Raw genomic sequence first — 23,396 nt, 5'->3', positions numbered from 1 at the left:
TTTTGGTGTCATATCTAAGAAACCATTGCCTATAACTCAAAATCGGGAAGATTTAATCCTACGTCTTCTAAGCATTTTAACCCTTACATTGAGATCTGTGATCCAGTGTGTTAATTTTTTATACAGAATGAGGCAGATCCGACTTTATTGTTTTTGCTATTCTGTGTTCCTTGATCTGCCATAAGAATTTTAGAATCATTTTATCAATTTTTTCAAACAAAAAAACGAGAGGTCAGAAGTGGTCAGAGGAGTTCCCATCGTGGCTCAGTGGTTAACAAATCCGACTAGGAACCATGAGGTTGCAGGTTCGATCCCTGGCCTTGCTCAGTGGGTTAAGGATCTGGTGTTGCTGTGAGCTGTGGTGTAGGTTGCAGACGCGGCTCGGATCCCGAGTTGCTGTGGCCCTGGCGTAGGCCAGCAGCTACAGCTCTGATTAGACCCCTAGCCTGGGAACCTCCATATGCCGTGGGAGCGGCCCAAGAAATTGCAAAAAGACAAAAAAAAAAAAAAAGAAGTAGTCAGAGTCTGGAGAGATTCAGAAAACAGCAGTGGTGGGAGCCGGGCCCAGGACCGTCCTCAGTGTTCCTGCCCAGGGATCTGGGGGCTGAGGGTTAGGGAGAGGAGGAGCTGAGCTGGAGGCGGAGGCAGGGCTGGGGTACAGCAGAAGCGGGGTCACTGGCACGAGAGAAAGGAGGCTGTGTTGGGGTGCAGGATGGGTGTGTGACGGTGAAGTGACTTGTGACCCTCCCAGGGCTGCTGCAGGGGTGGAGGCCATGGGAGCCAGGACTGGAGTCAGCAAGTTGGGGGTCTCAAGATACATGGCCATGGAGTTCCTGTTGTGGCTCAGTGGTAATGGACCCAACTAGTTTCAATGAGGATGCAAGTTCAATCCCTGGCCTTGCTTAGTGGATTAAGGGTCTGGCGTTGCGATGAGCTGTGGTGTAGGCCACAGAGGTGGCTCGGATGCTAAGTTGCTGTGGCTGTGGTATAGGCTGGCAGCTACAGCTCGGGTTTAACCCCTAGTCTGGGAACTGCCACATGGTGCAGGTATGGCCCTAAAAGGACAAAGAAATAGAAATATGGTCACGAAGGAGATGGAGGTTTGGAGTCCAGACAGATCGTATTTTTATTTTTTATTTTTTTTTGTCTTTTTAGGGCCGCACGCACGCACGGCATATGGAGGTTCCCAGGCTAGGAATCGAATTGGAGCTGCAGCTGCCGGCCTACACCACAGCCACAGCAACACCAGACCTGAGCCGTGTCTGCAACCTATACCACAGGTCACGGCAATGCTGGATCCTTAACCCACTGAGCAACACCAGGGACTGAACCCTCAACCTCATGGTTCCTAGTCAGGTTCGTTTCTGCTGCGCCATGATGGGAACTCCCAGATTGTATTTTTAAAATGCGATGCCTCCAGCTTGGTGAGTTGGAAAGCCCCAGCAGGGTCCAGTTGAGGGATGGTGACCAATTTTTTTTGCTTTATTAGGGCCGCACCCACAGCACATGGAAGTTCTCGGGATGCACGTTCTATCCCTGGCCTGGGTCAGTGGGTTAAGGATCCGGCGCTGCTGTGGCTGTTGCATAGGCCGGCAGCTACAGCTCTGATTGTAGCCCCAGCCTGGGAACCTCCACGCGCTGCATATGCGGCCCTAAAGCAAAACGAACGAGCAAAACCCAGTGAGTTGGGGCCTCTGTGTGGTCAGATACTGGGGTGACACGGAGCAGGCAGGGTGCTTAGTGCCAGGTCCCTAGCAGAGGTCTTGCCCAGAGCCACCATCCTCACCCCCTGCTCCCAAGCAGCTTGTTTGCTCTGTGTGTTTGTGAGCAGGGGTTCTGCTGAGCTCAGGAAGACCCGAGAGCCCCAAGAAAGGGCTGGTCTTGAGGATAATGTCCTCCTCGTTGCAGACTCCAGGGATGAAGGTCAGAGCCATCCTTGCACAGCAAAGTCAGAGGCTCTGAGGCTCGGAATGGCTTCCCCCCAACTCTGCGGGGCAGGGGCAGAGCTGCTCCACTGGCCAAGTGTCTGCGGCAGCAGGACTGCTGGATGGGGCATCTCGGCGGGACCCCCTGTTTTGCGCAGGGCCTTCCTTGGCCTGGGGCCTCGGCTGCGGTGGGCATGTGTGGGCTTCACGTGCTGCCTCTGGAGTCTTGTCTGTGGAGGACTTGTGCAGGTTCCAGGGGCGCTAAGAGGGCCTGGGTTGCCTCCCGGCAAAGGAGAAGGACTGCCACACCTTAGCAGCTTCTTGCGCTGACTATGGTTTGCTGCCAAAAAATTCCCAGGAGAAGGAAGGAACTGCAGGAAGGTAGAGCCTGAGCCATGTACCACGGTTCTGATCTTGGGGTGTGGGCCTCATGCAAATGCCCTCTGCGTCCCAGGGGAGGCGCTGAGGACACTGCCAGGCGCTGCTGTGTGTGGCGGTGCTGGAGCGGAGATCCTTAAGGCCCAGTGCAGCCTGAGCAGGGGTGGGGCTGTGGAGATCAGAGCTGAGAACAGGGGGTGCGGGCGAGGGGGGCTCCCGCAGGAGGGCTTCGCTTCAGGTGAGAGCAGAGGCTTCTGTGGGCAGTTGTCGCTGTCAAACGGAAGCCAGAGCTCCCTTGGCACAGCCGCGCGCCCTTCAACTGCTGGGCTCCTCTGGGACAGAGAGCAGGACGACTGGGTGGGGGCGCTCCCAGGACACCTGCAGGGTTGCCCGGAATCGTCCTCACAGCCCAGCTGTCAGGCTCCATCCTTCCCTCCAGCTACCAGTGAGTCGCGCCCCAGCTACCCCCACCTACTCACGCTCGTCCCCGAGGCCGGACGGTCCACTGCAGCCTCAAACATCAGCCCAGTGTGCAGGTCTTGGCGGCGCTGTCTCCCAGGGGAAGAGTGTGTGGGAAGGGGACCCCGTTGGCGGCCGGGCAGGCGTCCCCCAGCTCCCACTGCCACTGTCTCATCCCCGTCGTCAAGTGTGACTGCGTCCTGTGGCCAGGGCGGTTCCTGTTCATCTCCCGAATTCCCCCCCACCTCCCCACCCTCCTCCCGTGCATGCTGTTTGCGGCTTCCTCCTTTGGGTCTGGGGCCTCCTGTCCTTGGTTTGCAGACTTGGATACAGATGGGTGGGCCTGGCTCCCCCGAGCACCTGCTGGTGACTGCTGGGTACCTGGGCCTGAGATCTCCGGTTCTCAGAAGAGCTGCACGGCTCACATGCCTCCAGTTGGGTCTGGTCCTCACAGGTGACCCTTCGCTCAGTGAGACCAAGCACACAGTAGGCGCACACAGTAGGTGCTAGATTCTGGTGTTACCGTCCCTTTGAAGACCTCGCATTAGGCTGTCTCCTTGACAACCCATCTGCTTCCCTCTGTGTTTGTGCTGCTAGAGGTCACAGGAGGCCTTTAATGGGATGGAGCCATTTCCAGACAAGAGGACCCCGTGGCTGGAGCCGCAGGGCTGCCTGGGGCAGGAGTGGTGGAATTACAGAAAAATGGCGTCTGGGGAGCACGTCCGAAGCATGCGGAGAAGCAAGACGATGGGTGTGACCACTGTGTGCCCGACCCGCCTTCAGCAGAACCCAAACTCATTTCCAAGAAGCAGAGAGCAGAGCGCAGGCATATTCATTTCCTGTTTTGATTGCTGGTTACTTCGTGACCTTCCTTTGAGGCGCTGCCGTAGTAGCGCTGGTTGTCATGGAAACAGGGAGTGCCGAGCGAGGGGATAGGACCCGATGCATTTCTTTGTCGGGTCCAGCTGATGCCATGAGCTTCCTCTCTGCCGTGCGCATGTTTGCGAGGAAGGAGGTACCCACTGGAGGTGCTGCTCTGGAGAGAGGCGGAAACAGCGGGAGAGGGAAGATGCCAGGAGCCTGGGCAAAGGGGAGGCGAAGTATCGGACCTCACCTGACCCGCGCCAGCCCCTGGCGGGGGCGGCCTCCCCAGTAGAAATCCGTACCCGCTCCCAGGCGTGTTCCATCAAGCGCAGCCAGAGCTGGGTTGCTGGGGCCGGGGCACTCGAAGCCTCTGGGGACCGTCCCAGAGGCTTCTTCTCAAAGAGCTCCCGCCTCTTGTTCCTGAAGTGGCGGGGAGGCCATAACCTTTCCAGCGGATTCCGGAGAAGGGGGACGGTGTAAGCCATGTGAAAGAGGCCCGAGCTTCCCGAGTTCTCCCCTTGAGCTGGCGCAGCTGGGGTTCATCAGGTTTTCTTCTTCTGACCCTCAGAAAATGAGTTCCGGGGTGAGCTGCTGAGCCAGAGGTGGACACACGGAGACAAGGCCACCAGCTGCAGGACCTCGAGGCTCTTGCTGGGCGGACACGGCAAGGTGAGGCGCTGGGAGGGCAGCCCCAGCCCTGGGGCCCCGGGTGCAGGCAAGGGTCCGTCTCATGCCTAGACTTTGGGCCTCGTCATTCTCGACCTGGATTGGGCAAAGAGTAGGTGGAGGCCAGGACCATTAAAGATCTGGTCACTTTGTTTTTTTTTTTTTTTTTTTGATCTTTTTTGCTATTTCTTGGGCCGCTCTCGCAGCATATGGAGGTTCCCAGGCTAGGGGTTGAATCGGAGCTGGAGCCACCGGCCTACGCCAGAGCCACAGCAACACAGGATCCGAGCCGCATCTGCGACCTCCACCACAGCTCACGGCAACGCCGGATCGTTAACCCACTGAGCAAGGGCAGGGACTGAACCTGCAACCTCATGGTTCCTAGTCGGATTCGTTAACCACTGCGCCACAACGGGAACTCCGATCTGGTCACTTTGAAACTCAAGGAGGAGAAGTCACTGTGAGGGAGCAAAGCTGAAATATGGCAGCGGGTCTCCCTTCTGCCAGGTCCCTGCTCTGAGGCCTCATCACACCTGGCACCCCTGAGGCGCCGCAGTGCCTGCTCTCTGTTCATTCCGATGCTCCCTCAGCTGCCTTTGCCTCGGGGACTCCCGAGGTCGGCTGGCCTTGTTTATTCCATCTTCCCAAGTGGGGCCGAGGGTGCCCTGCCTGGGGCTTGCTGGTGGAGGTAACCCCCGCTATCACACACATCTCTAATTCCAGAGCTCCCCGTGACGGGCCCTGGTGCTCCCTCTCAGGTGACCCTCTGAGGTGGAAGTGGGGGGGACTGCAGGCCGGCGGGCACTCTTTCCCAGCTGGCATGTTCCGGTCTCTCTTCTCTTTGGCAGGTGGATGCTCTCCATCAGGGCCCGGGCCGTGACCCAGGGCCTGGCCACCCAGACGCACGGCCCTGGGTGGAGATGGGAAGGGCCGCGAAGCTTTAGGCGGCAGCCTCCTCTGAGGCTGCTTGCGTTTTACTCTCGAAGCCCAACATTTTTCTTTGGGATCGGGTGCCCGGACTGCGGGTCCGTTCTGGTGCTTTCCCAGGCACCTCCACGCACACTTTTATTCCCTTGTGACCATCGGTGCTCTGCTGAGCATGTCTGAGCCTGAGGCAAAGGGAAACGCTGGCGATGCTGCCATGGTCTTTATGTAAATTCTTAGTATTTTGTTCGTCATGGAATTTTTGCATTGATTTAGATGTTTTAAAGTATTGCACTAAATTATTATTCATCTTGGTCACCTCGTTTTGTTTCTCCCTTACATTTGCACCTGGTTGGATGCCTCACTCACCTCACCCTTCCAGTCCTGAGCATTCCGAGGTCACGTGATGGAGAAGTTACTTGCTTGAGGTCAGGGGCTCTGGGTGACCTGCATGCACAACGCTCTGTGCTGGTTACGGGATGAGTAGGAAGGTTGCTTGGGCCCCATGGTCAGGACTCCCAGCTCCTCCCTGGCACTGGCTGTCCCTCTAGTTTGGGCAGCAGGGCCTGAGCGACGGTTCTGAGCCAAGCAGCCAGGATACGAGACGGGGCCAGAGAACAGAAGGTTTTCCCACAAGAGGGCACTGCCTTCTGACTGAGGAGGCGGGGGAGTGGGCACGGGGTGGGGACAGAGTACACACAAGGGCGGGACTGGCCCTGGACGGGAGGTGGGGTGTTGGGCTCGGTGTCTGGAGGGCAGTGTGTACAGAGGAGGCCTGTGTGGGGGAGGTGTGCACAACGGCCTGCGTTCAGCACCAGGCGTGTGGACAGCTCAGAGCCCGTCTGGTGGGGCTGCTGGAAAAGCTTAGCTGCCTGTGTGACTGCGCATTCGGCTTTCTTTTCTTTCTTTCTCTCTCTCTTTTTTTTAATACTTTAGGCGAAAAGAGTAGGCGTAGGACCTTAAATCTCTTCTTGGCCTTAAAGAATGAAACATGTGGGCCCCGAATCGTGGCTGTCCAGTGGATATCCAGAGCCTGGGCGCCCTCTTCCCGCCACTCCAGGCGGGTGACCCCAGTGAGGGAAGGTGGTGTGAGTGGGCTCCTTTGACAAGGCTGGTGTCTACCCCAGGCAGGTGGGGCTTTCGTTTACATTGGAAGATGGGCCCAGAACTGCTGCTTGATCAGAGTGTCTATTGTGTAGCCATGATTATTAATCTGGGGTTGGAGGGAGCCACGAGCCCGTGCTTAGTGCTGTCAGGAGAACCCTCCCAAGCCGTGCATTAATAATGCTCCGTGGGGTGTCCTTTTCACACCCAAGGGGCCGGTCTCTTCAGCAGCTGAACAATGGGTGCAATGTCAGAATTCCAGACACGCAGCGGGATGTCCCGAGGGGGACACAGCTGTCACGCCAGGAGCCAGGGTGCTGATCTGGCTGTCAAGAGGTGCGGGGTGAGGGCAAGCGGTTTAGCTCGACCGTCTGAGTGGAAACCAGGATGTGTGCAGAGGCTTCCCGAGGCTGCTCAGGCCACCCCGGCTGCTCAGAGAGGCCGGCGAGGCAGGCTGTGCGGAGCTGTGGCAGCACATGGGGCTGGAGGCCTGGAGGGATTGCCCTGGAGGGCCTGGGTAGGAGAGGGAACGAGGAATGCACTTGAATGCTGCTCTTAAACCTTTAAGGGAGCGTCCCCCCAGAGGTGCAAAGGTGGATTTGCCCCATGCCCTCTGCCACGAGGCTGTGCAGCAGTGAGAGAGTAAAACCAGCCCAGGCTGTGCCCCCCACCCCCCCGCCTCCCTGGAGAAAGGGGCACCTGGGCAGGTATTGTTGGAGCTCCTGGGGGGGGGAGCGGGGGGTGACAGCCAGCTCCCTGCCCCTCCTCACTCCACGTCATCGCTCCCTTCTAGGCAGGCCGCGGGCCTGGGAGTCAGCAGACACCCCCACCTCACCCCCACCTGTGTCTCCAGGAGGGAAAGGTGCACAGTCGCCCACTTAATCCTGCACATTTGAAAAGCTGTCCTAAGTCCACTCGAACCCCCCAGCCTTGCGGGATGTTGGCGCACATTCTAATAAGCTGGAACCCTAACCGGTCTCCTCCAGCCCAGGCTTGTGTGTCCTTCACCGTCCTGGGCCTGGACCCTCCAGCAGCCTGGGGCTCCAGGCTCTGCTCTGACTGTCCACAGCTCCAGGAGCCCAGAGACGGTTCTGACTGGCCTCGCTTGTCTGTCCATCTGTCTGTTCGCCTGACCTTGCATAGTACGCCCTGAGCAGCAAGTGTGGCCTCTGTAGGAGAGACGCGGACCTCAAAAACATGAGTGAATGAGCTCACTTCAGCTGGAGATGAGAGGCACTGGGTGGAGAATGGGGGGCGGGAAGTAGGGTGGGCGCAGCCTGACCGTGCAGAGGTGCCGGCCACCCAACGGTGCACCTTCCCCACAGGTCTGGGGCACCCCCCTGCCCTGAGGCCATGGTCCCTACCTGTGCTCAGGTCTTCCCTGATCCACGGAGCTCCCCACGCCCACGTCTGAGCGGCCCGCTTCCTCTTGAGCTCTCCCCTGACATCCTGACACCCTCCTTCCCTGGAGTAAGGGACCTGCTGCTTGGGTCCTGTAGCTGGTGCTGCTCAGGCCGGGACACCTGCAGGGGAGGGAGAGGCAGGGCCATGACCAGGGCAGCGTGGGGCTAGGCTTCCGCATGGAGCCTGTTCTTTGTCCAGCCCTTAGCTGTGCAGGCGGGAGGGCAGGCGTGTGGCAGAGGCTGGAGAGGGGCTGGAGAGGCTGCGGAAGGACCAAGAAGACAGGAGTGAAAGAGACAGAGGGACAGAGCGAGTCAGAGCGGGAGACAGAGGGGAAGAGAGGGTCAGAGAGACGGGGACAGACAGAGAGACAGCCGGAGACCGAGTGAGCAAGACAGAGAATCGGGGGCACCCTCCAGAAACCACCACCAGTCCCCGAATTGGGGGAATCATGGGCTGACCTGGACTCTGGGGGTAAAGGTGAAGGTTGGCACAAAGCCTGCTGGGCCCCTGACTGGCCGCTCCTGGATGCTGGTACAGCGTCCCTCTCTGCTCCGTCACTGGCTGCGCATCTGGGCTCTGCTTCTCATAACCGCAGCCCAAGAGTCGACGGGTTCCAGGGTTGCTGTTACGACATTTGCTTTCGGTTTGTAAATGTCCAGCTCAGAACTCCGTTTTGGCAAATGTGCCACACAGATGGGTCTGGAAGTGTCTTTGTAACATCTCGGTATGAGAACTGTTTACCGCTAGGAAGAGCCTATACGAAGTTCCCGCTGTGGCGCAGTGGTTAACGAATCCGACCAGGAACCCTGAGGTTGCGGGTTCGATCCCTGGCCTTGCTCAGTGGGTTAAGGATCTGGCGTTGCCGTGAGCTGTGGTGTAGGTTGCAGATGCGGCTCGGATCCCGCGTTGCTGTGGCTGTGGTGCAGGCTGGCGGCTACGGCTCCAATTAGACCCCTAGCCCAGGAACCCCCATATGCCGTGGGTGCGGCTCTAAAAAGCAAAAAAAAAAAAAAAAAGAAAGAGTTGCTTACACAAAGAGGCTTGATTTTTGCTGAAAGGTATAAAACAGAATCAATCGGTGCCACCCTCTCGAGTGAGGCCATCATGCGACACTAATAAGGCAGGTTCGGAGGAGGTGAATAGCAAGAGGGGAGTATTTGCAGCTGCAAACACTCTCCTCCCATAGTTTTCCTACTGAAGACGGAACTCCTGAAATATTAATTAGGTTACAGAGAAGCAGGTTACAGAGCCCAGTGAAGTTGTAGGACGTGGCCCTGTGGTCACAGCAACTGTGCAGACCTGCCCTGGAGAGAGCCTGTGGCCCCTGGGGTGCGACTGAGGCCAGCTTGGCTGGGTTGGGGGCCTTTCACCCTCAAGGCCAGAGGCCACTCCGCTCTGCCAGGCCTTCCAGAAGTAGACCCTCTGGGTTTGTGCTCGGAACAAGATAGGAATTTTCAAAAAGAAATCAGTAGAAAATTGGGACGTGCTTCCTGGTCTTTGCTTCCGGGAGTGACCTGCCGTCCTGCGGTGGGGCCGAGAGGGGAGGCCAGTGGGCCAAGCACGGCTGCTGGAGGCACAGGAGCGTCAGCACTGAGGTGCAAGGACCCCCGGCACAACCTCTGGAGATGGAAAGCAGTGTCCATCCAGCGGAGCTGGCTCTACGTGGCTTTGCCAGGTGCCTCTGAGCGGGCACTGTGTGTTTCAAACTGTTCAGAAATCAGAGTTTGCCCGGTCGCTGGCTCTTAAAACTTATCCTCATGCCGAAGGACGATGAGCCCTAGTTTTTCCTCCCATAATGCAATTTCTTTTCCTTTTAACATCAAAGCTCCATGCACTGAGGAGAACTTCTCACTTATTGACTATCTGATGCAGACAAATTGCAAAGGGAAAGGTGCTGGGGGAGAATGAATGGCACAGCTGTTGGCTGCGTCAATGGGAGCTCGCAGTTTGCAAGCAGCGACCATTACGCATCCTGCAACCCTCTATTCTCTGCTCTTTGAATAATTTATCTGCAGGAAATCCAAATTGCCTAGGCACGCTTTAACGTAGCAGAATGCTTGCCAATTTCCTTGGGAAAACTGACAAAAAAAAGAGCTGTAGATTGCATTTCAGCTGAGAGCAGCCGGGCAATCAGATGCTCCAGCGCCGCTGTGCCGCTGCATCGGAAGCTGCTGTGCTTAGGCCCCGCGCAGGCCACATTCGAAGGCTCGTAAATGTAACGAAGTCCCTTTGACACCTGCTCCTCTCTTCCCTTTGAATGTGAGCCATTGGTCCGTGGGGAACCTCCGCTTTAAAAATAGAAATTATAGTAATTGTCTTCCGTGCAGTCGGAAAGCTGTAAGAGCACAGCGCTTAGCTCTGTGGCCCCACAGCCTGGAGCCCACAGGCCGCATAAAATTACCCCGGGTTTTGATTTTCGTTCCTCACCAAATCACATAAATCTTTGTATGTTCGTGCTGCCTGGGGCGGGCGGGGAGCTCATTCCGCAGGTTCCATCTTCCTAATTCCCTGCTTTTTCTTCCCGGGTGGGACCTTAGATAGTGTCCTGTGCTGGCCTTTCCCCCGTCCGGTGCTACGCCCTGCCCCGCTGTCCGGCTTTGCCCCGACAGCTCTGGCCGGCCGGGGCTGGTGGAATTGCTCCGCCCTTCCTGACCACAGGCCACGCCCCTCGGGAAGAGGCCCCTCCTGCCTCCTGCCTAGATTGGCAGGTCGAGGATTCTGCCTGAAGGGCCCTATCACTGACGCCGGCCCCAGGCTCCACCCTCCCGGGGCTCTACCTCCACTGCCTTTGAGGACAATGAGGGCAGAATCGCTGGAGGAAGGGGTCCAGGCAGAGAATGAGGAGTGGGAGCTCTGTGGGCTCAGGCAGGGTGGGCAGCAGACATGGTGGCCTGGACTGTGTGGGGTGCCCCGTCCGCCCTTTCCTGGGAGAAGCGACACCTCTGGGAGGTGGCCTGAGGGTCTGGTCCAGGTGACCCCTTGTCCTGCAGGCTGCCCTTGCCTGGCTCTTACCCCATTTGCTTCCTGCCTCTAGAGGCAGCCACGCTGTGGCTGGCAGTCCAGCACAATGGCCACGGGCATCTGGCATGTGGCTGGTCAAACTCAGATGGGCAGTGAGTCCAGGAAAAGTATGGGATTTCTACTTTTTTTTTTTTTTTTTTTTTTTGCTTTTCAAGGCTGCAACCCCAGCACATGGAAGTTCCCAGGCTAGGGGTCTAATTGGAGCTACAGCTGCCGGCCTACACCGCAGCCACAGCAACGCGGGATCCAAGCCATGCTTGTGACCTACACCACAGCTCATGGCAATCCTTAACCCCCTGAGCGAGGCCAGGGATCGAACCCACATCCTCATGGTTACTACCCCGGTTCGTGACCGCTGAGCCATCATAGGAACTCCCCATTCATGATTTTTTTATATTGATACTATTGAAATGATAATGTTTTGGATAGATTGGCCTAAGTAAGGTTTAGCATTAAAATTAATTTTACCCGTTTCATTTTGCATTTTATTTTATTTTATTTTATTTTTTGGTCTTTTTGCTATTTCTTGGGCCGCTCCTGCAGCATATGGAGGTTCCCAGACTAGGGGTCCAATCAGAGCTGTAGCCACCGGCCTACGCCAGAGCCACAGCAACGCAGGATCCGCGTCTGCAACCTACACCAGAGCTCACGGCAATGCCGGATCGTTAACCCACTGAGCAAGGGCAGGGACCGAACCCACAACCTCATGGTTCCCAGTTGGATTCGTTAACCACTGCGCCACGACGGGAACTCCCATTTTGCATTTTAAAATGTGGCCATTAGAAAATTTTCAATGCTGTGGTTGACCTGACCCCTTTCACTGGGCAGTGGTGGCCGGAGGCCCCTGTGCACCCTGGTACATCCATGCTTTGGGGGCTGTCTGGTGTTGGGGACGCTCGGGTCCCTGGGCACAGGCGGTGTTCCCGCGGGGTTTCCCTGGGACAGCACAGGGGAAAATAAAGTTGGTGTCAGGGTCATCAGCTCCCAGGGGAAGCTGGGCTGGAGGGCACGGTAGGGTCAGAGTCTGCCTTGGGGAGCCTGCCCCCACCGTAAGCAGAGGGTGGTGGAGTCACAGGAGACCATGAACCCTGACATGAGTGAAGGTTTGGGGGGTGCCGCTTCCTCCTTAGATGTGAGCCTGAGGGCAGCAGGGGGGCCCAGAGCAGGAGGTGGTGGACACCCTGGGGCCAGGGTCTCTGCCCCGAAGCACCCGCCTCTCCTGCTGCTCCGGGGTCGCACGCCTTTCCTGCCCTGCGGGCCCCCTCCTCGTCCTCCTGGGTCGCAGGTTCACACGCACCAGCAGAGCTCAGCCAGAAAACGTCAGGAGGTGCCACAGCCCCAGCCACCAGGCGTGGTTCTACAGGTTTCCCATTAACAGCGCTGTTGTTTTTACTTGCAGATGAGCTTAGAAAATGATGAAAAGAGAGCGCGAACGAGATCCAAGGCCCTTCGAGGTGAGTGCTGCCCCCCCCCCCGATCCCCCGCAGGGTCGCCCAAGACCCCCAGGTCCTAAAGCTGCAGATGCCATTCCCCTCAGCGGTCTCCCCAGGGAGACAGACGCCCACAGTGCTGCCTCGGCCCAGGTGCTCCTCCTCCCTGCTGGGCACCAGGGTCTAAGATATTGGGAGCCTCAGGGTGCCTCAGGGGTCCCTGGGGGCCACTGGCCAGACGCACCTGCTGGGGTGGAGGAGAAGAGGCAGACAGCTCCCCAGGGTGGGGAAAGCCAAGCCCAGTTAGACCGTTGCGTTTGGAGAGGAGAGGCTGCCATAGCCTTGCATCAGCAGCCTCTCTGCTGCCCAGGATTCCAGCCTTGGTGCTGGGGTGCTTGGGGTGGTGTCGGCTTGAACTGGCAGTGGGTGTGGAGGGGGCCAAGGCTCTGCTTGCTCGGCAAGGACTGAGTCCCCACCCCTTGGCCCCCTCCCTCCCTGGCACCACCGACTCCCCCATCACTGAGGACCAGCTGCTGTTCTCTTTTTCATCCAGCTTCACCTGCTGGGTCCTCTTTCCCACCAGAAGCCGACTTCTACCTGCAGTTAGAGGACCAGATGCTGCCACTCCCTGAGGGCTCAGGGACCTCCTGTCTTGGGGGGCCTCTGTCCCACTCTGCAAGCCAGCACCTCTGGGGAGGGTCTGGCACCAGTCTCGGCCTGGGGGCAGTGGCCCTGTTAGACCCTGGGCACGTTCTAGGAGGCGGGGAGACTGGGGGTCAGGCCCTGCGGGCTTGCCTCCGGGTTTCCCTCCACTTGTGCTGCAGGCCCAGGTGCCTTTGCAGTCCTGACGCCCACACGCCTTTCCCTGTTTCTCTTTCACTCAGCTCCCCCGGAGTCCGCAGGTGCCGACCTCAGGTAAGAAAGCTTCCCGCCAGCACCCAGCACGGTGCACCTGTGACCCCGTGGGTCCTAAACAGCCCACGCCAGGCACCCAGGCCCGCTTTCCCAAATAGGCCCTTTTCCTCCTGGCCAGCGTCCAGCTGTCCTCGCCGCCTGTCCTCTCCCTCCTCTGTCCTGGCCCCGTCACGCAGCCAGCTGGGCATGGCTGTGCTCACACCTCGTCACCACCAGGACGTGTCACCACTGTCCTCAGCCAGCAGCAAGGAGCTGTCTTAGTGGCTCCCAGAAATGCGTCTGTGTCAGGTGACCTGAGGTCCCGCTTGGCCGGAGATGAGGCGACAGGCTGCCCCATGTTCCGAGTCTTCTGCTGATCCCAGACGCAGACCGAGGCCCTGGGCCGGACCCTGCGATTCCCAGCTGGCTTTGCGGGGACAGGTCTGAGGGGGACGGACTCGCAGGCTGTGCTGGGTTGGAGCTGGCGTCCTTGCCAGAGTTCCACTGGCTTCTGTCCTGGGCTTGGCCAAAGCCTGCGGGAGAGAAAGCACCGCCATGCCTGTGTGTCAGGCTGTCCCAGTGCCACCATGCACTTGTGCACCTGCTCAGGTCCTGGAGGAAGGGCAGCCCCCAGTGTGCCAGGTGGGCACGGGTGTGTGTGTGGGGCATTCGATTCTCACAGATTCCCTGTGAGATGGAACCAATGACCTGCCTGAGTCTTGGAGGGCCAAGGGGCTCTGAGCCCACCCTCCTTCCCCATGGCGGCTCTGTGGTGCTGCCAGGGCTACAGGCTCTGCATGCCAGCCACATCCTGAGGGGCATTTCTATGGGCTTCCAGACTCACATGGAGACAAATAGGACTGTCAGTTGAGGCTTCACTCCCTGATGCCCCCTCTGCTCCCCATGCCCCCTCTGCTCCCCAAGCATCCCCTCTGCCCCCATGCCCCCCACATGCCCCCTTTGCCCTCCATGCCCCCTGTGCCCCCCTGCACTCCCTCTGACTCTGCCCCCGTGCACTCCCCTTGCCCTCTGCACCCCCTCTGCCCCCACCCCCTCTCTTCCCACACAACTGCATCCCTCTGGGCACCAGCCACTTTCAATTCCGGGGTGAAGATTCTCACTGGACAGAGCCCAGATCCGGGAGGGATCACCTCATGCGCCACTAGACCTCTGAGCGGTGATGGCTTTGCTGCCAGGAAGAGGGGAGGTCCCAGGCGCCCTGGCCGCTCTCCAGCGTTGGAGGTGGGAAGCGGGGCATGGGAGGGATGCCGAGCCCAAGCACGCAGCAGGCTGCACGGTGGCCCATGGAAGTGTCATTTCCCCACTTGTGAAGTGGGGAAACTAAGGCTCCGAGGGTTAAAGGTCATGTGGCCAGATTCGCTGAGTCACACACTTTCTGGTCACAGGGAGGGAAGGCGATGGTGGGACAGCAGCCAGGCCAGGCCCGGGGGGCCCCCACTGAGCCGTGATCGGCTCCCCGGGGGGGTGGAGCCACTGGGGGAGCTGCTGGTGACACCATGATGCGCAGAGGGGCTGTGGTGCACAGAGCGGGGGGGGGGGGGGCTCTGGGAGGAGGTGCCGCTTTCCTTGGGCCGTGTGGCATTCAGCTGGGGACAGCTTAGGGACACAGCAGGGGGAGGCTGGGCACAGGATTTGAATTTTGGTACCAGCAAGTAATTTTGGCAACAGATAAAGTAATGGAGGAAATGGGAAAGGTGAACCCAAAGGGCTGGGTTTCTCTCGAGACTTCCGAAGTGGGTTTGTTTGGAAATATTCTCAGGGAGGACCCGACCAGTGTAGGAAGGCGGTTACGTGAGCGTCTGGGTTATGGCCGCTTCACCGATCTCAGGTCTCCCCCCCTTTACTTGGTAGTAGTGGCACCTCTACACGTTTTGTTGGAGAAATGGGGACATGGATGCGGGCCAGCAACAGGGTCTTCAGCAATTCTTCAAGTTGTTGAGAACCGATGCTCAGAGGAAAGTGGAACCTGCTGTGCTCGGGAGCCACACACCCCACGTGGAAGTTGCCTCTCCCTCCTGCGTCCCCAAGCCGCAAGGGGGGACGTGACCTGTGATGTGCTGGGTTTGTGCGTGGTGGCTGTGTGGGACCTTCGCGCCGCAGGAAGGGGCAGGAGCCGTGAGCCACACCCTTCCTCCCAGCATAGTGTGGGCTGCGGTCCGACAAGCAGATGAGACCCCATCCTGGTGGCACCTTTGCTGTGGGTCCCAGCACAGGGAGAGCGACCCGCAGAGGAAAGCTGTGGCATCAAAGGCACCTGCTCGCGGTCACTTGAAGGGTGGTCGGGTCAGGGTGGAGCTGAACCTGTGGGATGAGGGGACTCACTCCAGGGATGGGGGGTTGCACCCAGTTGTCCCAGAATCTGTAAGCTACCCTTCCCAGCTCAGCGGAGACCCCAGGGAGCCACTGCCCTTGCAGAGCAGCTGTTACTGGAGCAAGCAGCACGGTCAGCTGTCTCCTGCCTCCCTGAGCCCCTTCAAGGCTTTCTCTGAATTTGGCATGAACCGAGGGCCTTTCCCTTTGGGCCAGCAGAGCCCTGCCTCGTCTCCACTGGGCCATCACACAGCCGCGGGAGGGGGTGGGGCAGGGAAGTGGGTCCCAGCCTTCTCTGCACAAGGAAGCCCATGGACCCCTTTCGGAATATCTTTGGGGCTGGGAGAGATGCCTGACACGTCCCTGTCCTGGTTCCCAGGCCACCTGTCCTCACCTGAGGGCTCCTCCTTTGTCCACCTCCTGCCAAGGGGTGGATGGGAGTGGGGTTCCTCTACCTGCCTGCTGGGGGCAGGAGGGAGACTCACCCTTTCCAGCAGCCCCCCCACCCCCAGCTTGAGGCTGTTTATGTTCAGGTCCCTCCCGGCAGTGGATGGTTCCCCTGCTCGGTGCTGACTGTGGGTAGGCCCTCTGGGTACTCGCGCGCCTGCTTCCTGTCTCTGCCACACTCAGAACCACACTGGGGAATTGGGGGAGGGCTTGGCTGGGCCTGCCTCCCCCCCACATTGGGGAAGAGGCTTGGAACCAGTGCCGGTGTCTCCGCCCTCCCTCCGGCCCTGAGCACAGGGGGTGCCAGTAGGTGGACCTGTGGGCTCTGCAGCCCTGAGGCCTTGGTTGGGTCTCAGGCCACTTTCGATGGATGTCCTCTTGGCTGCCGCGTGGGGAGCAGGGGCTTTCCAGCTTCTTCCTCCAGCGTGGCCCTCACCAGCTCTGCCCACGTGGGTGCCCAGCCTGGCCTGCTGCCCTCTGAGGAGCTGGCCCTTGGGGCTGGAGGCCAGGACTCCCCGAGCTGGTGGCGGAGGTGTGGCTTGGAGCAGGTGACGTGTTTGGGGGCAGCGCCAGTGCCCCGCAGGCCTCCACAGCAGCTGGCATCTAATTGCCTGATTAATCGACTAATTGGGACCTCAGCTTCAAATCCCCAATAACAAGGAGCTTTTGTGAAGAGTCTCAAAGCCAGTTCTTGAGAAAGCGACGGCAAGTGTGGGGCAGAGATTTATTTCAGAATGAGGGGCGGTGGGCAGCGCCGGGGCCTCTGTTTGGAAAGGAAAGGCAAAGTAAACTTCTCGCGCCGCCTCACCACCCCCCTCCTCCCTCAACCCCGGGAAAGTCAGCCCCACCACGGAGGGCTGCCCACGGCGTCCCCCTCAGAGACTCTGCCCCCAAAGCTGAGCCGAGCTGGGGCGGGGCTCTGCCGCCGGTTCTGCCTCACGCCGACCGGCCAGCGTGAGTGTGGCCTGCTGGTCAGTGGGGTCCCCCAGTTGTCTGCAGTCGGGTCCATGACTAAACAGGTCAGAAGCCATCAGCGTGTCTGGACACGGGACCCTTTCTGGGTCCCAGGTGCCCACAGGTGTCAGCAGGTCCGCGTGGCCCTTCCTTCCCAGGCTCTAGGAGGCACTCAGGCCCCCATGGGTTCCCTGTCTTGCTGGGTCCCTGACAGGGGGTGATGCCAGCTCCTTGTCATCCTTGGTCCGTGGGTGTGCCCCAAAGCCCACAGGGCCCTGCCCTCGACCCACGTGGCCCCCTCGCTGCCCTGGGGAGCTGAGTTCTGGGGAAGTGTTTTGGGTGGTCCGCGCCCGTGACTGATAGTTTCCAGAGCATCCTGCTGTTTGGTTCCGCGGGGAGACAGATGGTGTTGGAGGGAGAAGGACTCCTGGGGGTCTCCTCTGTCCCTGGGGTGGGAGCTGCACCCCGAGAGGCCAGGCGTTGCCCCACTGAGGTCTCATGGCAGCTCCTGGGTCATCGGCCCTCCTGGCCTCACCTGTCTCCACGGGAAGCTGGGATCAAACCAGGTTGCTGGTTCTGGGCTGGGGTCCTTGCTGCCACACTGCGCTTGCCTACCTCCAGTGGGGGGCCCGTGGCTGCATGTTTGCACACTTGTTCCTGGCTGGGGGGTACCGGCTCAGGGTGCCAGTGAAGGGTGTGCCTGGCAGGGGCTGCAGAGACTGCTGCCCTCAGTGGCTGCAACCCCACAGCATCGTGGAGGCAGTGGAGAGACCCAGCCTTTGTTCTCTGCCCTTGGGCCTGCCTCGCTGCTGGTCCCGCTTCCAAGCCGTGGAAGCCTGGTGGCGTTTGCCTGCAGTGGGAAAGACTCATCCACGGAAAAAGGAAGGCGTCCAACCTTGATCTCGTACATACAGATCTTTAATTAAACACACATAAAATTGTAATGAACCATTCATTTATTTAAATGGGATGAGTTATTTCATTAATGTTTAGCAAACTGCAAGCAGCCATTCTGAGCAAATGCTTGGAGACAATTTTCTGCTTCCCAGGATGAGGGTCTGGGGGGGCCCTGAGGTGCGGACCCCTCCCTGTGCTGGCTGGGGCCCACCCCCAGGTGACAGCTTCCGCTTGTCTCCCCAGCTGCCCCACCCCAGGATGCACGGGCTCGGGACACATCCGGGGCAAGTACTCCAGGCACCGGAGGTAAGGGGGCCGAGGGCCCTGGGGAGGTTCTGGGGAAGGCGGCTGGGCTGCTGCGGTGTCGGAGCCCCTCTCCTGCTCTGAGACCTTCTGTGGTTCTGAACCCCCCCGGCTCTGCTCTTGACTGCCCAGCCGTGGTGTTCTCCTGCTGGAGCCCCTTCCTGGGAGGCTGAGCGTGGCGTCTCCCGGTCGGGGCTGCTGTGAGGCTGGAGGCGTCCATGTGGGAGAGCTCGGAGCAGACTCAGCACATCCCCTGTGCTCCCTGCTGTCACCCGGGGCGGGGGGGGGGGGCCTCCATCTCAGGGCCCCTGACTGTAGCCAGGGGCTGAGAGTGGGTGGGCTGTGGGGGTGTGAAGGGCCTGCCGAGGGTGGAGAAGGAAGGGCCTGGGTGCTCCTGACACTACGCTTGGGGGCAGGTGGGCAGAGTCTGAAGAGCGGAACTCCATCCTGGGATGGGGGGGCGGGGACGGGACGTGGACGGGCCCTGGACCTAGGCCTTCCCGGAAAAGCGGGAAGCAAAATTTAAAGCACAGTCAGGGGCTCCTGAACGCAGACAACAGGTGGAAATTTTTGAACATATCAACCTGCCAGTCCCAAGTTTGGGGTTTGTGGCGGCACATGGTGATGAGATGCAAAGAGAAGTTTTCAGGGCAGGGAGAGAGGCTGCAGAGAGTGAAGGGTGGGGGGCTCTGGGAGGTGCTGACAGGGTGTCCCCAGCCCCGCCTCCTTCCCCCCAGTTTGCAAAGCTGCCCCCTGGCCAAGAAGAGGAAGCTGGAGGACGCAGAGGCCGAGCACCTGGTGTCCAAGCGGAAGGCACACCCGCTGAAGCTGGCTCTGGATGCGGGCTACGGCGTGGACAGCGACGGCAGTGAGGACGCCGAGGTGAAGGACGCCTCTGTTTCGGATGAATCGGAAGGAACTGCGGAGGAGGATGAGGCCGAGATGTCAGGACAGGAGGAGATTCATCGCCCAGAGCCAGCTGAAGGTGCTTTGTGGCTCTTTCTCCGCGAATAAAGGCGCCTAGTGTGGCCCTGGAGAATCACAGCCTGAGCGGGGAGGGGCCCGCGTGCGAGCGTCCTTGCTGAGAACAAGCGGCTCTTGTTCCACGTTTGCGGGGCTCCCTGGGGAGGGGCCCGCGGGCACGTCTGTGTGTGAACCCTGCGTCCGTGGGTGTGTGTCTGTGTGGGGGTCTCAGATAGACCCCACCCCACTTGGCCTCAGGAGAGGCACATGGGGGCGGGGGTGAGGGGCCTGCTTGGCTTCAGGGGAGGCCGGGGGGTGGTGTCCAGGGAAGCCTGTTGGGAAGGGGGATCTGAGGGGGGCCCCCTGCATCCCCTTTCTCCTGTAGGGCCCCCAGCCCTTGGCAAACGCTAGAGTGAAGGTGGGAAGCTTCAGAGTCCCCCGAGACCCTGGCTGACTGTAGGGTCCTGGGGGTGGGGCTGAGGCCCAAGACCCAGACCCCCCAACACCTCCAAGCTTCTGCTGTTCTCTGACCATGCAGGGTTAGAGCTGGATGTTCGTTTTATTGTGGAGCCAATCCAGGGAGAGTCCTGACACGCTCCCCCCGACCCCAAGCCGGACCTGGCTGCGCCCGAGGTGGTGCATGGGCCCTGGGGACCCTGGCTCCCTGGCTTTCTTACAAAGGATGGAGGTTGGTGCTCAGCCGTCAGCCCTGGCTCGGCCGCCTCCTGGAGTGGACAGACGAGGCCTGGCTCCTGTGCCCTGGGGTCTCGGCCCATGATCCCAAGGAGACCTGTGTGTGGCATTCTAGTCATGGAGGTTAAAAGACAATCTTTAAAAACAAATTTACTGCTTCTCAATTATGAAACAATTTAAAGAAATTGGATGCATTTTAATTTTACGACAGGCGGGTTTGCCTGCTTTAAGGAAGTGGACGTGACAGGGAGAACTGTTAATCGAAGCTGTCGGATGGGTTCTTAGCTCAGGACTACAGTCGTGGTTCCTCTGCCCACCCTGATGTAGGTTTGCTGTGGCCTCCAGGTCTGGGCAGAGGGGCGGCACGAACGGCCACACCCAACCCATTGCTGGGGGTAGGTGTCCCCTGGCTGTGGCCGGGTGGCGTGGGGGATGCAGGGTCCTGGAGACTCGGCCTCCTTCCCCGTGTGCCTCCCACATGGGTTCTCTTTCTGTGCAGGAAGGAGCCCTGTCAAGGCTCATTTCGGACCCAACCCCGTCAGCAGCCCCATGGGCTCCTCCAAGGGCTACAGCAGCTACCAGGAAATCATCGCCACGTCTCTCCTCAACTTGGGCCAAGTCGCTGACGAGACCCTGGTCGGGGACGACTCAGGCCAGGTGGCCAAGCCGGGCCCGGCCCTCGTGCGGCTGGCTCAGGAGGAGGCCGAGGAAGGGGCCACCAGCGACGAGGGCGACAAGGACGCCTTTACCCAGCCGGAGGACGCCGAGGAAGTGATTGAAATCACCAGCGAGCGCTCCCAGGAGCTGTGTCCCCAGTCCCTGGAGGGCGCGGCCGGCCGGGAGCCCAGCAAGCCGAACGTGGGCCTGGGTCACGAGGAGGAGGAGGACGAGGAGGACGAGGAGGAGGACGAGGAGGACGAGGAGGAGGACGAGGCCGAGGCCCCTCCTGACGTCATCTGCCAGGAGGCCCCCCACGCCGCCCCCACCACGGCCCCTGAGCCCCGGCGCCCGGCGCCGCCCAGCCCCAAGCCCGCCTTCCCCGTCGTGCTGGAGGCGCCCTCCGACGACGGCAAGGACGAGGACTCTCGCTCGCAGAAGTCCGCCGTCACGGACGACTCGGAGATGTACGACGTGCTGACCCGTGGGAACCTGGGCCTCCTGGAGCAGGCCATCGCCCTGAAGGCCGAGCAGGTGCGGGCCGTCTGCGAGCCGGGCGGCGCCCCCGCCGAGCAAGGCCCGCCGGGCCCGGGCGAGCCGGGCAAGGCGGCGAGGCCCCTGGACGCTGCGCGGAAGAGCTACTGCAGCAAAGGTAGGGCCCGGCGCCGACCCCCACCCTCCAGGGCCGCACCGTCCCGCATCGGGGCCTTGGGGGTGGGGGTGGTGGAGATGGGACCCGATGGGACAAATACCCACGTGGCAGGCAGACTGTGGTCCTTGATCCCCGGGAGGGGTTCACGCCGCTCACACAGGTGGTCTGGAGACACAGCTGAGGTGACCAGGCGGGGAAAGGGCTCGAGGGGCAGAGGCCCAGGGGCTCAGTCACAGCCTGGGGGCTTCTCTGGCAGAGGAGGGACTGAGGGATCTACAGGCGGGGCAGACGGGGACACCCAGTCACTCACACGAGACAGGCTCGAGGAGAAAGCCGAGGGGCAGGGAGGACAGCTGTCAACCAGACACCCTTTCAGGATGGCCAGACGTGGGGGACGGCCCCTGGGGGCTCAGAGGCAGGCCAGCACAGGCCTTGAGGGGACATGGAGTCCAGGTGAAGGTGACACAGATTCGGGAACAGGTGTTGGGGCCCATGTGAGTGTCAGTCTGGGGGTGGTGGGCTTGTGGCCTACAGAGCAGGGAGGATGTTGCTGGGCACTCTTGGAACGTGCCATAATGGGGCCATGGGACACAGATGGACAGGACCAGCCCAGGGGTTTGGGGTCTCAGACCCGAGGACAGACCTGGGGCCCCAGATTCAGGGTATCTTGCCTTCTGGGAGAGAGCTGGGGGCTTGGACCCAGGGGGTAGAGCCCCACGGCGAGGGAGGCAGCCAGGCTGGGAGCACTGGGCAGCGATGAGCCCACCTATACCTCGGAGGACGGAGGGACTGGCTCTGAGGGGCTGGCACTGGGGCACAGGCGCGGTGCGGGTCCTGGATGGAAGCCGAGCAGTGAGCTCAGGATTCGGTGCTGGGGAGGGGCTCGTGAGCCTCTAGGAGCCCCGGCCTGGTGGTCCAAGGGCAGCTTCCTCCTGTTGGCATCAGAGGTGGAGCCCCGGGGCCCTGCCCCCCTTGGGTAGGTGTTCTGAGCGTGGTCTGTGAGTTCCGTGCTCTCCAAAGGGGAGATGTGGAGAATTTCTCTGGGCTGTCCAGCTATGCTCTGGGGACCCTGTGTGTCCTGAGAGTTGACCCCTCTGTCTCCGCACTCTTAGTGACCACTCTGGGCCTGCCAAGGCTAGATGAAGTCGGTAACGGAGGTCTGGGTTTAGTTTCCTCCCAGGCGTTTATTCGCTGCTTTGGGTAAGTTACTAGGTGCCTGTGTCCCCTTCATTTCTCAGCACAAAGGAAGCATCCTGGAAGGACTTTGCCACAAAACTCACCTCTCTCTGTGCAGAGGCCTGGCTCCCACCCCGAAGCCAGTGGGCCTTGCAGGACAGGAGAGAGGGCAGTGGCCACCATGGGTAGCCCTTCCCGAAGCCTGCACATCCTGCTGTCTGGGTGTCTGTGATCTACGGGCTTTTCCACCCAGGCAGCCAGTTTGGCCAGTTTCTCCAGGGTGCCCCGGCTATCCAGCCCCTGGGCCCTTTCTGGCTCTGGTGCAGCTGGTCACTCTCCTCCCTGGAGCCAGAGTGAAAGCTGGCAAGCTTCTCCGCCCCTCCCTCTCGATGCCCCCAACCAAGCTTCCTGGCCACCCTCTAACCCATAGGTCTTGTGCGTTCAGATCCCTCAAGAGCGGAGAAACGCGAGATCAAGTGTCCGACGCCAGGCTGTGACGGCACCGGCCACGTTACCGGGCTGTACCCGCACCACCGCAGCCTGTCTGGCTGCCCCCACAAGGACAGGATCCCCCCAGAGAGTGAGTGGCTCAGGCTGGCTCCGGCGCTTGGATGGTGTCCACACGGAGGGGTGGCCAGGGCCTGTCCCTCTGTGCTGGGACTGTCCAGAAGCCCGACTTGAGCCCTCGAGCGTGGGGACACGGGGTGTGGCCAGTTTTTCATCTTGGGATGGCAGCCTGGTTCAGGGTCCCGGGAAGCCCCGGGCACGGGGTGGGGGCTGGGGGCGGTGGCGCAGGGCCCTGGAGCTGGGGGTGTGCGTTGCCGTCTGTGTTCTGAGGGCTCAGCGGGAGAAAACCGTCAGCCCTCGTGAACGCTGAGTTTCCAGGAGTGAGTCTCGGGACAGCAGGAGGTTTCAAGACCCTAGAGTCAGGGCCACGGGGGTGGGGGGGGGCATGCCTCGACAGCAGGCTGAGCGGGGGGCTCTTGCATCACCCCCCTCCAGGCTGTGCTCACCGCCTCCCTTCCCCTTCTCTCGCAGTCTTGGCCATGCATGAGAATGTGCTCAAGTGCCCCACGCCTGGCTGTACAGGCCAAGGCCACGTGAACAGCAACCGTAACACCCACAGAAGGTACGGGCTGAGCTGGGCCCTGGCGGGCTGTGGCGGGGGTGGGCCTGCCGTGTGCGTGCCAGTCTGGGGCAGGCTCGGGCTTGCCGTGTCCCCCTGTGTGCTGCCCTTTGGGGCCGGTGCAAGGT

At 60.4% G+C, this 23,396-nt stretch overlaps 1 protein-coding gene across 1 annotated transcript in view; it reads left to right on the top strand.

Annotated features, from left to right (window-relative positions):
• Positions 1–23,396, top strand: part of MYT1 (myelin transcription factor 1) — a 59,684-nt gene that overhangs the window by 12,552 nt on the left and 23,736 nt on the right. Inside the window, exons 2-9 of the mRNA XM_047770555.1 lie at positions 4,195–4,295; positions 12,145–12,199; positions 13,060–13,090; positions 17,942–18,004; positions 18,739–18,986; positions 20,157–20,966; positions 22,588–22,722; positions 23,181–23,271. Coding sequence (XP_047626511.1) covers positions 12,145–12,199; positions 13,060–13,090; positions 17,942–18,004; positions 18,739–18,986; positions 20,157–20,966; positions 22,588–22,722; positions 23,181–23,271 — 1,433 coding nt within the window. The 5' untranslated portion in view covers positions 4,195–4,295. The remainder of the gene's footprint in view (positions 1–4,194; positions 4,296–12,144; positions 12,200–13,059; positions 13,091–17,941; positions 18,005–18,738; positions 18,987–20,156; positions 20,967–22,587; positions 22,723–23,180; positions 23,272–23,396) is intronic.

The sequence above is a fragment of the Phacochoerus africanus genome, chromosome 3 (assembly GCF_016906955.1).
Source record: "Phacochoerus africanus isolate WHEZ1 chromosome 3, ROS_Pafr_v1, whole genome shotgun sequence".
Taxonomy (NCBI): Eukaryota; Metazoa; Chordata; class Mammalia; order Artiodactyla; family Suidae; genus Phacochoerus; species Phacochoerus africanus.
The sequence above is the reverse complement of the archived record's forward strand: the minus strand, read 5'-3'. Positions and strand labels throughout refer to the sequence as shown.